Consider the following 14,513-nt stretch of genomic DNA (forward strand, 5'->3'; position numbering starts at 1 on the left):
GTACTGCTAAATGCAAAAGCAAGGATACATTCTGTGATAAGGTGTATGTGACTCTTGCAAATATCACACACTACTTTAAAAACTTGCTGGCTTACACCGTTATTCTCACACCTTAGTGCTGCTGCCACTTACAAACTTTAGTCACTCCTCATATTCTAGATAATATATAATGTATAGGTTTCCCCTTGCATCAATAATAACCATGCACTGCTTTAACAGTCATAATGAGCAGCGTTTCTTAACTGCTTTTGGATGGGCTTCCTCCTCTTCCTGCCCGCATACATGCAGTCTCCAGGAGGGATCATGATCCTGCGCTCCGTGGAGGTAACAGGTGCGCTCCTGCAGGGGAGACACACAGAGCACGTTCGCTTTAATGACAGCAAACTTTACGCATGTAAGAATGAAACACTCACACAATGATTTGCGCACCTTATGTTGTTTAAGAGTGACATGCAAGTGCACCTTTTTCTTTACAAAAAAAATCTGCAGTTTAAATGTAAACAATATAGCATGTGATTTAGAAAAATATTCAAATGAAACCCACAACAGAACTTAAAAATTATAAGAAAAGTTACAAATTTAAAAAGCAAATTCGGCATGCTGCAACTTCTCCAATCAATATTTTGGGAATGCTGTATCCCCGAAAATAATAATGTGATTTATTTCATAAATAAAGCTTCAAATAATGAAAAACACTGACCCGAAATCTCGGTGGTTACCAGTTAATTCCAGTATAGAGCTGCTGTAGAGTCACACTTATTTGAAGTTGCACAAAAAGAGATGCGTCTTCCCCGGTGCACCGGCTCGGTGAAGCCAAATGATAAATCCAAGAGAAATAAAATAAAGCGCAGAGGTCCTGTACGAGCTCCGAGCTGATGTTTTCATCAGCTTTGCTCTGCTCGGGGCAGATGTTGGCTGATGCTTTATACCCAATTGAGTCGCCTTCACTTCCTCGCGTTTCAGGTGGCGGATTCCTCTGAATGACATGTCGAGCTCTTCGCACGCAACTCTGTGCCTCACAAACAGCGGAGCGGCTCTCTCTCACACACACACATACACATGCACACACACACATGCACACACACACACACACACACACATTCACCACACACACAGGCATACACACACAAGCGAGGCTTAGCCTGTGCTGCTTTCAGGGACTTCCTGTTCAACTGAGTTGCCATATTATTATTTTGACATGGATGCATTAGACCTAAATATTTGTAGTATTTAAAGCTGCTGTGAGGAACTTTTGATTTATATCAATTTTGGTGCCCCATCGTGGAAAAAGTGATACCTCTTATCTCTTGTTCTGTACATGCAAACGTAGTGTTTTCAACAAAAACCTCACCCTGCTGTACTTTAACAGCCAGATGTATCACTCAATGTGATTATTTGCCATGAAAACAGACAAAAAAGGATGTTTCTAAAGTCAAATGTCAATCATGTGGTCTGACACCTACCCCAACTGAGTGGTATAAGGCATTAAAAATGACAACAGAGAAGGTATCAGTGTTGTTGTTTATGGTTTTGTTTGCTTTTTGAAGGTCATAAAGAGGCATCAGTGTTGGTTTCAGTATGTTTCTCAGCTGGTGAAAAACTCCTCATAGTGCTTTCAATTTGCCGTAGCTCTATAATAAACAGATGATTACAATAATTGTAATTTCCTGTATTTATTGTTGCGCACAAATATCAGCCAGACACAAAATTATAAGGAATTCTGTCTTTACTGTGACACTACAGTCTGTTCCAGTTAAAGGCACTATGAGGAGTTTTTAACTGGCTGAGAAACAGACTGAAATTGATACTGATGCATCTTTATGACCCTCAAAAGCAAACAAGACCATCCACAACAACACTGAGACCTCCTCTGTTGTCATTTTTAATGCCTGAAACTGTTCCGAGGGGGTAGGTGTCAGAACAGATGATTGACATCTTGCTTTAGAAACACCCTTTTTTGGCTGTTTTCATGGCAAATAATCACATTGTGTGATAAATCTAAATGTTAAGAGACAACAGGATGAGGTTATTGTCTGATGACACTAATTTTGCATTTACAGGACAAGAGATAAGAGGTATCACTTTGTCCACAAGGGGGCGCAAGAGTCGATACAAACCAGAAGTTCCTCACAGCAGCTTTAACTTAAAACTATTTTTTGTCAATAACTATTATTATCACTTTCAATTAGAATTCTGGAATGTCTGAAAAATAAATTAGATTGCAGGTTAACTGATTTTATACTTATATAATGAAAAGGAGACTTCAGTGTAAGTATAAATTGTTGCACTGTTTGGATTGGACCAAATTAATTATTATTTCTACTAAATGAATGTTCTATTTTCATAAGTTTTATAAAATACCTAATGTCTTTTTTGCTTAAGATTTTAATCTTGATTATCTTAATGATCCCTCTTTCACTGTGTACATCAATTTTAATTTCTCTTTGCATAATGTCACTCTCAATATAAACTGCCTTTGCCTGTATAATGTTTTAAACGCTGCCTCGTTTAATTCATAATACATTTTGGTATTTACGAGGGGAACTTGAAAGCAGCTGTAGCCCAGCCCGACCCGAGTGGAGGAAGAGGAGGAGGAGGAGGAGGGAGAAGGAGGGATCACACGCGAAGGGCAGCTGAGGCTCAAATCTCCTTGTTCCTACACCGAGGCTGCTGCACGCTGCACACGGAGCTCGCGGACCGGAGGGTTCTCTATCTTGAATATTTCACTGCCTGGGACGGGAATTAGATTCTTTGAAACCACCTCGATGGATTGTAGTTCTCGAAAATCAAGCTGGCTTGGTGGAAAAATATTTTAAACTGCGTCAAATTACGCACATACTCCGGAAATACACCTTTAAATAGCTTAAAGCATGAATATTTCAAGGATCTAATGTGAGCATTGTAGTTGGATTCATATCTCTTCATACTGGAATAAATTGTAACACAATCGTGAGTGTGAACAGATCAGCCCTTCATATACACTGTTGAGTGTTGCTTTAATTATTGCTATGTTGTAAGGTGACCTTGAGCGTCCAGAAAGGCGCCTATAAATAAAATGTATTCTTATTATTATAGCCGAATAAAAAGGCGCATGTGAGCTGGCAAGCTAAAAACGCTTCATTGGGTGTTGAGTGTGCCACACACTGCTTTGTTAGTCATCCAGAGGATTAAGAAGATCTGTTTAAAGAGATTTGTGCTAAATTTAAAATATAAAGTGTACCTGCTAAATCTTCACGTGCTCGGCTTTATTTTGAAAGTTACAACAGGAAATGCTGCTACAGTCAGGTGAACGATTGGATTGTGGTACTGTTCAATATTTTACACTACATTTAATTATTGATCGACTAATAAAGCGATTGGTTATACAGTAAAGCATGCTTAGCATCACTGTGGAAAACAAAGGTGTAAGTAGGTTACATTTAAGGTGAGTTTGAATCCTCAGGAGAAACGATTGAAATGTTTGTCTACATAGTTCAAAGAAAAACATGGATTATAGTCACTTTACATACAACGACATATGTAAATGCTCATATATACAGGTTAAAAAATGCAAGCTATAGCGGATCAGTGTATTATGTGCAGTATAGTACATCATCTGTAGCTGCAAAAATGATCAGCAGCATATTTTCATGATGTCCACATGATTCTACTTTTACTATAATAAATTGTGTTACATGGAGAATGCAGGATTGGCTTATGTCTAATCAGATATGGCATTTAAATAATTTTAAAGCAAATGCATGATTTTAAAATATTACCTCTGTAAAGTTTGAGAACGATTTAATTGTACTGTTTTGAATTTCAATTGTTCATGTTGTATTCTCTTGTGCATTCTAATATAATAATAAAGTATGCCACTTTCATACCCTGTGTCCTGTCATTGCTGTAATGTCTGAGAATATCTGCACAGCATTTAGTGAGTGTGACAATTTAATGTACCGCCCCCTAGTGTACAAATTTACACACTACAAACAATCAAGTGTTCCCCAAGTGAGCACACGCTTATTGTGTATTTATATGTACTTAATCATGCAGGCTCTTGGCTGGGATTCACTTCGTCTTCTTCTTTAAATAAAGATGACATAGTAGAGGAGAATCCTCTCAGGGATGTCGTGTGTTACACGTGAACACAGATATCTACAAACAAAGTAAGAAGAAAACACCTTTAATGGAGGTAAAGGAGGGGGATGATCAAAGGATCTGTATGAATGTTTTACTCACCAAAAAAAAGTACAGAAACAGTAGTGGCTACCTTGGATGTGGCTACTTGGATCAAAATAAAGAAATAAACTCCTTTTTTTTGCTGAATGTAATTTCTAATTTGATGATAAAGATAGATCTCTGAACAAAAACAAATAGGGGCAACCCTAATTACAATTACACTACAGCAGATTAAATAAATATAATTCTATTTAAGGATTAAACACATCCAAAACTGCAATTCATCTGATTATAGATTAAGCAAAGGCAATATCTGGATGATTACATGTTTTTGATTAACTGTAGTTACCACATGCTGTTTCCATCCACTAAATCTCACTCATACAGACAGTGAGGAGTGGCATGTCCAAGATGTAGTGCAGCTCCTTAAATTAGGTCGACCAATAAGATTATGCTAGTTTAAAGGCGTCCATCAGGGGTGATGTGTTTGTTTGTTGTGACAGGTGGAGCCGAAGATCTGCAGCGGTCCTGGGGTCCCGTTAACACTGTCAGTGGCTGCCATTAAAGCCACAGGGAGCTTTGGTATCAATGCAAATCCACCAGAAACCCTATCCAAGCTGCCATCCAGATTAGCCTGGGCTTAAAGCCGTGCTAACGCTGCGGGGGCAGACCTTCGCACGCAACCATGTATGTGTGGGTGAGAGCATGCCCATGTCCACTACCAGTTAGTGTGTGCGTGTGCGTGTGCGTGTGCGTGTGTGTGTGCGCGTGTGTGTGTGTGGCCTAATACACATTTCAGAATAATGACCACAGAGCCCATCAGGCCTCTCTGAGAGCCATCTGGCAGGTGCAATAGTGTGGTTTTCATTGATTGAGATGTCTGTGCAGAGCTGTGACATGTCTGATTCTAATGGACGTTCATTATTGATGGGGTGGTCGATATTGGAGAGACAGCTTCATTGTCGGACTGCACAATAAACTGTGGTTTCATCATTGTTGCAACACAAGCATTTGCATTAAACACATGACTTAAGTCTGAATTTATAAAAAAAAATACAGGGAAATATTTCATAAAAGTGCAATGCTTTCTCTGTCAGCATGTATACATTTGACCTGTATGATGGAGGCCTGTGAATAATGGCCATGAGTTCACTGTCGTCACTGGTGTGGTTGTAAAGCAGGAATGGTGTTGGGAGGATTAGTAAAGCTGGAGTATAATCCATGACAGCACAAAGTTCTTAATGGACAAGACCAGCTCAGGAGGTCCTGTAAGGTCAGTCAGGAAATACTGTGAACATACATGTACATGAACACACTTCCTATCATACTACAACAATAGTGCTACTGTTCCCGCTCATCCACTTTACAAATGCTACGGCCAACATCGACACAGTGACCCCAAAGTGTTTAATTCCACATTTAAAGAGATTGTTTTTATTGGAGACGAGGGACAGCTCGGCTCTGAGCTCATGGGACCATCAAAGTTCAATCCTGGAACAAATTAGATGATGAATTCAAGAGGTACAAAGCTGCTGTGCAGAAAAACAGTTTGCAAACAAAATATGATCACTATACAAATTTTAAATCCACCAGTTATCCACGGGGATATACAAATGATGTCATTTTGGAACTCATAAGGGTTTGAGAATTGTACAACTCTGAGAAGCTAATTCTGATGTTTTAGACCTGGATCCAATACTTTGATTTACATATTTTGGGGACTTATTGACTACAAAAATCAAATTGCTCCAATAAAAACTGCCTATAAAAACTGTTACGTAATCCTTGAAGTAGAAGTATGCAATACAAGCATGTGATGGTATTTTGTTTGGTAAACATATATTGTGTTTGATCCATTTTAAACCAATCTTGCATCCCATCCGCAATCATTGTCTGAAGACACCATGCCATATATGCCTCTGGGCACAGATGCCAACTTTTTAGTTATTCAAGTGTAGCCAGTTAGCATTAAACAATTTCCAGCCAAGACTTTATTTTCAGTGCTCAGTTGCATCTGCAACAAAAACACCACCCATCATTTCTTGGTCCATTAAATCCCTCGTAGTACTGCCTGTTCATCCGTTTCAAGGAGGCCTCAGTTTAACAGTGGACGTTATGTAACACAGAGGATTTAATCTGGCTTACTTCAGCAGTATGAGCCTGAAAATGTTGAAGTTGAACTTTTTGATCTGGAACAATCTAGCTGCACTTTGCATGCAGGTATGTGTCAGAAAATACTGACACACTTGGCATGTTCAGGGCTAGATCAGGAGTGATAAGATGTACATCTTTGCCCACAGAAGGCACCAAATATCGACACTTCCTCACAACATCTTCAAAATACCCAGGCCACACAGAAGCACAGACAAGCTAACTAAACAAAGGAAGCAGCAGTTAGACCAACAACTCCAAAGTTCTGCAAGATAAATGACTAAAGGGTTTTTACAGCTGTTTCTTAGATGAGTGCATTTCTTCTCTTCAAGGTTAAGCACCAGAAATCACTTCCACAACACCAGGCGTGATATTGTTTCTTCTCGTGAAAGGTAAAATGTCAACCTCAGAGTATCTCTGAAGATGGTGAGCAAAGTATCCAAAAAAAACCTGAGTAAACTGAGTCATGACTTAACAATCAGGCCATCTACTCACTCATACAGCATTCTTTACCAATCCTTGCCTCCACCTGATGTACTGGCATCTCCAAGTAACTCCAACATGGAAGGTTACATTCATGACTTTTTAGGGTCTAGTGCTTATTCAACAGCTAGCTCTGGTCAAAAGGGAAAAAACAAGAACATTTAGGGGCTGAACTTTAATTGCATGCATCTTGCATTGATTGGGTTGCAGCAATGACAGCTTGTTTCACAGCTGCAGAGCCAATCTACTGAAGAAAATTCAAAATTTTAGAGTCATTTAGACCACAAAATATGTAAAAACGTGACTCTGATCATTAGCTTCTCTTATTTTCTCTAAGCTCAGTTTTACCAGGGCTTTAAATCAGTGCTTACCCTGGATTATGTGCAATGAATAAAAAATATAATTTTTGACATATGATTCTGGGAGGCAATAAACTGGATGATCAGAGCATCAATACTCCCTTTTTTCTAAATCGTAAAAATGAAGTAAGTCTGACATATTCAAGAGTTTTTCAACCAATTATGGATGAGAGTAACATGAAGATTGTTTCGTTCCTTTTCAGAAGAATTCAGGGAAGCGTTCAAATGCTACAAAAAATCCACTTCAACCATGTGCTTTGCCATTGTAATGTTTAGATCTGCCAGTCTAAAATTACAGTATACAGTAAAATTACAGTGAACTGCCCTTTTTAACAGCACATTTCACTTTAAAAAAAACCTCTCAGACAGCTCAGTTGACAGATCAAGAGTAATGTGCACTTTGTGTCGAACAGAATTAATATATCACCAAAGTACTTTGAGTTTGAGCTACCATCTATGAGGTAAGCAGACAGGAGCAGCTTATCAGACTGATATCAGCAAGTAACTGCATCACAAAAGCCTGCAGGGCGCTACTTTTATAGTGTGTGAATCACCACAGACCTGTGGATGAAAGTAAATTAAAGTTAACTACAGTGCTTGCTAAATGGGTATAAACTGACTGCAGACCAGTCAAAACTGAAAGACTTGAGTCTATGGGTCATCCTCAGGTTGGCATGTTGTGACCAGTCATATGTCTTACTGTCACGCATACAGGACCTGTATAAAACAGAGATAACTGGAACTCCTGAAAAGTGCAAATGTTGTTGTATTAACCAGGGATCACTTTGCATCAAAGTAATGAGAACTATCTACACTGGTAAGAGTTGCTTTACATTGTTAATATGGATTTAAAAGCTGTTTTGAAATGCAAAATAATGTAGTTTTAAACATGCAATTTAAAATGTGATTAATCTTGATTAGCTGTTGAAATACAAACATTTATCATGATTTTAAAAAGCAATCATTTGACAGCCCACGTTGTAAAAGATTCAAGCATCAAGAGCTGTGTCAATCACTGAGAGAGGGAAAACTGTCTTGGCATTCTGCAGGGATAATCTTCTGTTGACATTTGGATTTGTGCTTTTCCAAGGGTCATTTCAGGGTCAGATGGCGGTTGTCCTCCCCCAGTGATCCCCTCAGTGTGTCTGTTAACTGCTCCATGCTGTCTGTGCTTATGTGGAGAAGGAGAGGAAGGCAGAGAGGCAGTGTGTTGTGAAACCCTGAGGATGCTGGGAAATGAGCATCTGAGTCACTTCAGCGAGGATGAATGTTGACAGAGGAATGCTGATGTGAGGTCAGGCAGCAACTGCTTGTTTGGACATCATTTGCACAAACAATACACAGGGCTATGACAGTTATGTGCCCTGCTTTAGGTTTAATTAACAGCTGTTTAAAGCTTGTTCAGTGTGATGGATGATGGGTCTGCAGCCAGAGAGGGCAGAGTGGGTAAGAGAAATAAACTGAGAGAGAGAGAGAGAGAGAGAGCGTAAAATATGTGGTCAGTGTGCTCAGAGTGAAAAGCTCCAGAGGGCTCAATTCTGCAATCTCTGCTACACACCAAATCCCAGTCTGAACATTACTAGGCATCACAGCACACACACACACACACTCACACACACGCATGTACACACACGTGCACTGAAGTAAAGCCATAGCCCTAGGTGATGTACATGTGAAAACCGCATTGGCTTGTACAGCCAGAGGCCAATGGCCACAAACTGAGTTTCCTGGAAACAGCGCCAAGCATTTACAGAGACACCAAAAATACTAAGAAAATACACATAACTACAACCTTAAATATCTTCACACACTGGACAGACAACAGCATCGGAACGCATAGTTTTCAACTCCACATTAGTCAAGTGCTTCAATCCTGAAATCATGTTTTTCTTTAAACAAGTCAAATTCTTTATGTGAGAATTTGTTTTTTTAATGCAAGATCAGTCGTAGCAGCCAGTTATCCTGACTGATATTGATGGATTCCCAGATTCTGCCCTGTGCTGAGGTTGTTAGTTATTCAAATACTTTTGAAAACAGGTGAGACTTTGAAATTGTTTTTTTCTTACTTTCTGTAAATTATCTATCAACTAACCTGTCCAGATTTTGCAGCACATTTGTGAATTAAAGGTTCTACATTTGAAAGCAGAAGCAAATTGCATCTCTTAGGGCCAGTGTCCACTGGCAGCATTTTTGTGCTGGCAACTAGGGTTGCAAAATTCTTGGAATTTCAAAGTTGGAAACTTTCCATGGGAATTAACAGGAATTTATGGGTATAAACCAGGGATTTACTAAATTGAAGGTTGACTCTTAATAGGGAACTTAAATAAATTTGGGGAAAATATATTTTTTAGCATAATCCTGACTAAAACAACCAGATTTCATGCAAGTACAGTTGAATATCTATGCTATTCCTCAATCACATGCACATAGCGCACTGCTTACTGCAGAGCTATTGAGACCACGCCCCCTACATGCACTTTTCATTTAACATTTTGAATGGAACTTTGTTGGGATTGCTTTTTTGTTAATTTTTGAATGGTTTGGATCGGGGGGATGAGTAATATTTAACTCAAGATTCATGTTTTGGTCTTCAATGAAAGAATTGATTGTTCAAATATAACACTTGATAAAGTTCTACTTACAAATAAATCAGTTTTAAATTTATTATTTTGGATGGATGTCTGCTTATAACAAAACAAATATTTATGCTTGGATATGATATCTTTGCATTAAATTCACAGTTAATTTGCATAAATTCCCATAATTTCCTATTTGGGATATTTCCAAAATTCCCCAGCTTAGCTTCCCATGGAAATTTACTGGAAACTTTCCATCCCTTTGCAACCCTACTTGCAACACCCACAACCTTAATTTCAGAGCTTCTCACGAGCGCTTACTGTTGTCAAATAAATTGGCCAAAGGAAGTATTATTTTTATTTTGAGTATGAATCTATTCTCTATAGCATCACTTGAATCTGTGTATAATGCATTTCCTTACCTTAGGAGATAAGCGAGGACAGCACAGCAGCATTATATCGTGGGAGAGTCTAGAGGAAATTATCCAACTAAGATATGGAATCAAGAAATTACACAAGCAAATGTGTTAGGAGAGAGAAATGTTGCACAATTAAACACTTGATACAATCCTAAAATCAATGTCTGATCGGTTAGTTTATTCATCTAAAAGACTAAAAGTAATGACTAAAATGTAACAACTTTTAATTGAAAACTAGACTAAAACTATTTTTTAAAGAATAAATGACATTGAAAATTATTTGAATTTTTGTCCAAAAAGTAAGACTTAATTTTGAATATCTTCCAAAATTCATCCTTTTTCAACTGAGAGCGCAGCAGCATTAAGGAGCTGACGCTGTAGGCGTTTTGACGCCTAGGACGCTGAGCACTGAAAACACTGAACTGTATTGAGTTTAAGTAAATAAATGCTTCCAATGCAAAAAAAAAAAATAGTGAACACTGGCTCTTGTGATTTATTTTTTTTGCATTGGAACAAAATATACTGAGCTTTAACTGAGCATGTAGTGCTAACATTAATACAATGAACATTTAAGCCTCTGAAAAAAGCATCCCATAAAAGTTGTAATATATCACCTTGGAAGTCTTTTAAATGTACCCAGAGTCAAATCAAGGTCCGGTGAAGGGGCCTTTAGTTACTGTGGTCCATCTTTTTGGAACAAACTGCCTATTGACCTCAGGTCCATCACAACTGTGTCCACTTTTAAAAAAAAGACAGAAAACATATTTATTTTCTCAAGCATATGAATGATATATAATGACTGTTGCAACTGGATGCATGTGCTGCAACAATTCTGTTTGTTTGATTGCTGTGTCTGATGTATGTTGGGTGTATTTATTGTTTTCCTGTTTTTATTTATTCTATTTGAAAAAATGTTTTTTGTTTTTTTTTAATTCTTCATATAAAGCACATTAAAACTACATGAAATGAAATGTGCTTTATAAATAAAATTGCTATTGCTATTGCTATTGAAAAAACGAGTATGGTACTATCATCTTGTGGCATTTTTAATCCAACAGTAATCTCTGTAAAACATCATACATAATGATATGAGTTACATATCTTTTCTTTAGGTTGCTTTAGAATTAGCATTCTTCTCTTGTAATGTTAATATGCATCCACCATGTGATTATTACTTTTCTAATTGCTAACACAGCCTGAATGTAGCATTACACCTCTGCACATGAGAACAGAACAAACCAAGCATTTGCTAAAATGTGACCTGCTTTAGAACAGCATATTTATTTTACGTTTTTGACACTTACTGTAATGAAAGTGTCTGCAGCACACTTATAGCGACCTTGGGATGCTGGTGTGTCTTACAGCTGATATCCAAGCCATCCTTACGCACAAGATAGCGGAAGTCGTATCACCCTACCCACCGGTGAGCGGAAGCGGAAGCAACATAAGAATGGCGGCTAGTACCGCGGCTGACTGGGGTGTGACGTCAAGTTAACAGAATTTATTAAAATAGGACAAGGATAAAGACTGTATCAGAAAGCAATTAAAACCTTAAGATATGCTCTAATTTTGATTTATTTGCTTGATTTTATTTATGCTAATTTTCTTTTACCAGTTATTTATATGTTCAGTGTATATTTTGTTCTCACCAAACCCCTGGTAGTGTATCCCTGTCCATTTTTTCAATCAATCAATCAAGCTTTATTTATATAGCACCTTTCATACAAGTCAAATGCAACCCAAAGTGCTTTACAGCAATTTAAAAACAAGAAAGAAGCAGAAATAAAACAATGGCAAGACATAATAATAATAATAATAATAATAATAATAATAATAATAATAATAATCATAATAATAACAATAATAATACTAATAATAATAATAATTAAAATTAACATAAAATAAAATAGAGACTAATGCACACAAAAAATTAAATATGTGTAGATAAAAAAGTTAAAACATCAAAATTAAGAATACAAATAGTTAAAATGAATAGATTTAAAAAGTGTAGGGATAAGAGTTGAAAATAAAACTAAGGCTAAAAATATTAATAAAACTGAGTAGATAAATAAAATTAATTAATTAATGAATAAATAAATACAAATAGAATAAGATAACAGTTAAAATTACTAAAATAATAAAGCAACATTTAAATCAATATTACAGCAAAAGGTAAGTAATAAGATTGTTAAACCCTACATAAAAGCCAGACTGAATAAATATGTTTTTAGTTTACGTTTAAAAGTCTCAATATCTCTGTCAGCTCCTTTTTGTTACTTGTTCTTCCTTTCTGTTTTTTTTTTATTTACCTTGTAAAATATTTTTTTGCAATTAAAATGAAATAAAGAGAAGAAGAAAACAAGGATAAAGACTGGAAAATTGGCACATAGGGAAGATGAATCTCCCCTGTGGATGTTAACCCTGGCTTTACCTCAAACAGACTCCTCAGGTTCTTCACTCAGCTGGTTTCACCGCAGACATGAGACCGCTTTCAGCCCACGAGGCAGACATCTTGGCTGAGGCTGTGCGGACTCGAGAGCAGCAGGAGGAGTTTAACATAGTTTGAAAGAAAATAATTCATTCTCTCTGAGTAACTGTCACTGTTTTTGTGACCTCTTTGAACCCATGATCTATGCCTGTTGTTTCTACCTACTGCATGACTACTGTGTTGACAGACACAAACAGTGTTATTATTATTCGATCCATCAAAACCTTCTGTGAGTGAAATCAATTAGGAGGAAATTGAATGAGTCACTCCATTTGCTGCCCACATGCCACAGCGATGATAATATATTCCAAATGTATCCCCCTCTCTTGCAGTTCCTAACATGAGACTGAAAATCTGAGCACTCAATCTGCCACAAAGTCTGGAGAGCAAAGCTTTCCTCCACTGAGTGATGCTTTTCATTAAACTCTACAGGAACCCTGTCGCCTGCCTGTCGGCCCAGTCCAGATCCAGGTCATCAATAATCATTTCAACAACGCCCGTGCTGTGTTGCTATTTGGTCGTGTTTGGGGGGGATGGTCTGTGCTCTAAACTTTGGTGGAAGTGGTTTGACGTATGTGTCACTCTAAACACAATTTTCAGCTCATCATGCTCACATGGAGACTTCACAAAACAAAAGCAATACAGTGACTGTGATGTAAACACCAAATGTGTTTTTGTTAAGCCCCCTCTTGTTAAAAATGTGTTTCCTTTGTTGTTATTTTGCTTGAATGTTTGAGCTGTACTGTGAAGACAAATGTTCGGTACATGCATCATTTAGTGTCAACAGCTGAAAAGTGGAAAGTGTACAATTTCATCTTTAAAGCTTTTATTTCATAATATCAACAGCACTATATCAGTACATTGCAAAAACTCAAAATCTTACCAAGTGAAATTGTCTCTTTTTTAGTCAAAATGTCTTATCCCACTTGATTTAAGATACATTTACTTAACAAGTAACATTTGAGCAAAATAGAGGGACTTGTTTTAAGACAATGCATCTTGTTAAGTCAAACAATCTTAAATGATCTTGTTTTGAGTTGTAATTTAGAAGAAATAAGGTTTATTTTACATTTCATACATTTTTTTAAGCTGAGATCTTATTTGTAGAAGACGGATAATCTTGATTTAAGACAAACTCTTCAATTGATTTAAGTAAATGCATTTTATTGGAGAATCTATCAGAAAACAGCTCCATTGATGAAAGAAAGAAAGAAAGAAAGAAAGAAAGAAAGAAAGAAAGAAAGAAAGAAAGAAAGAAAGAAAGAAAGAAAGAAAGAAAGAAAGAAGCCTGGGTTACAGTTTTCAGGCAGTTTCTTCTAAATAAGATAAAAATATACATCCTCAAACTACACACACACAATGAAACACCTACTTTTGAGCATAGCTGGCTTATCCTAAAAAACAACATGACTGAATATTAGTATATCCAGTTCACTATGAGAAGACATTATATCTCAAAATGCTCAAATTAAACTTTGTAATCTTATTTAGTGCTGCTATAATACAACTCAAATTAAGGTGAATATATCTCAAATGAAGAAGTTGACATGAAATGTATTAGTGCAAAAATCATTTTTTGAGTGAAAAAATACTAATTGTTAGCATTCCTGGCTTATTCTGAGACACTAAGATTTAAAATACTGGTAAAATATTGCTTAAAAGAAGTTCTCCCTGCTGATTTTAAGATCACAGTTTTCTAAATATTACGTCTTATTTTAAGAAATCTTACCGAGCAAATTTTCACTTGTTCTATTGGCAGATTTTTTTGCTTACTTCAAGGTAAAAGTACCTTGAAATATGTTTTTTTTTTTTTTTCTTTTTGGGGGTGGGCCATTTTTTCCAGTGCACCTGTGGAAGTAGGCTATATCTCAGTAAG

At 36.9% G+C, this 14,513-nt stretch overlaps 1 protein-coding gene across 1 annotated transcript in view; it reads right to left on the reverse strand.

Moving 5' to 3' along the window:
• Positions 1–451, reverse strand: part of LOC117828620 — a 92,147-nt gene extending 91,696 nt beyond the window's left edge. The window contains exons 1-2 of the mRNA XM_034705801.1: positions 430–451; positions 244–339 (exon numbers count right to left, since the gene is read on the reverse strand). Coding sequence (XP_034561692.1) covers positions 244–305 — 62 coding nt within the window. The 5' untranslated portion in view covers positions 306–339; positions 430–451. The remainder of the gene's footprint in view (positions 1–243; positions 340–429) is intronic.
• Positions 452–14,513: the final 14,062 nt, after the last annotated feature.

The sequence above is a fragment of the Notolabrus celidotus genome, chromosome 17 (assembly GCF_009762535.1).
Source record: "Notolabrus celidotus isolate fNotCel1 chromosome 17, fNotCel1.pri, whole genome shotgun sequence".
NCBI classification, from domain to species: Eukaryota; Metazoa; Chordata; class Actinopteri; order Labriformes; family Labridae; genus Notolabrus; species Notolabrus celidotus.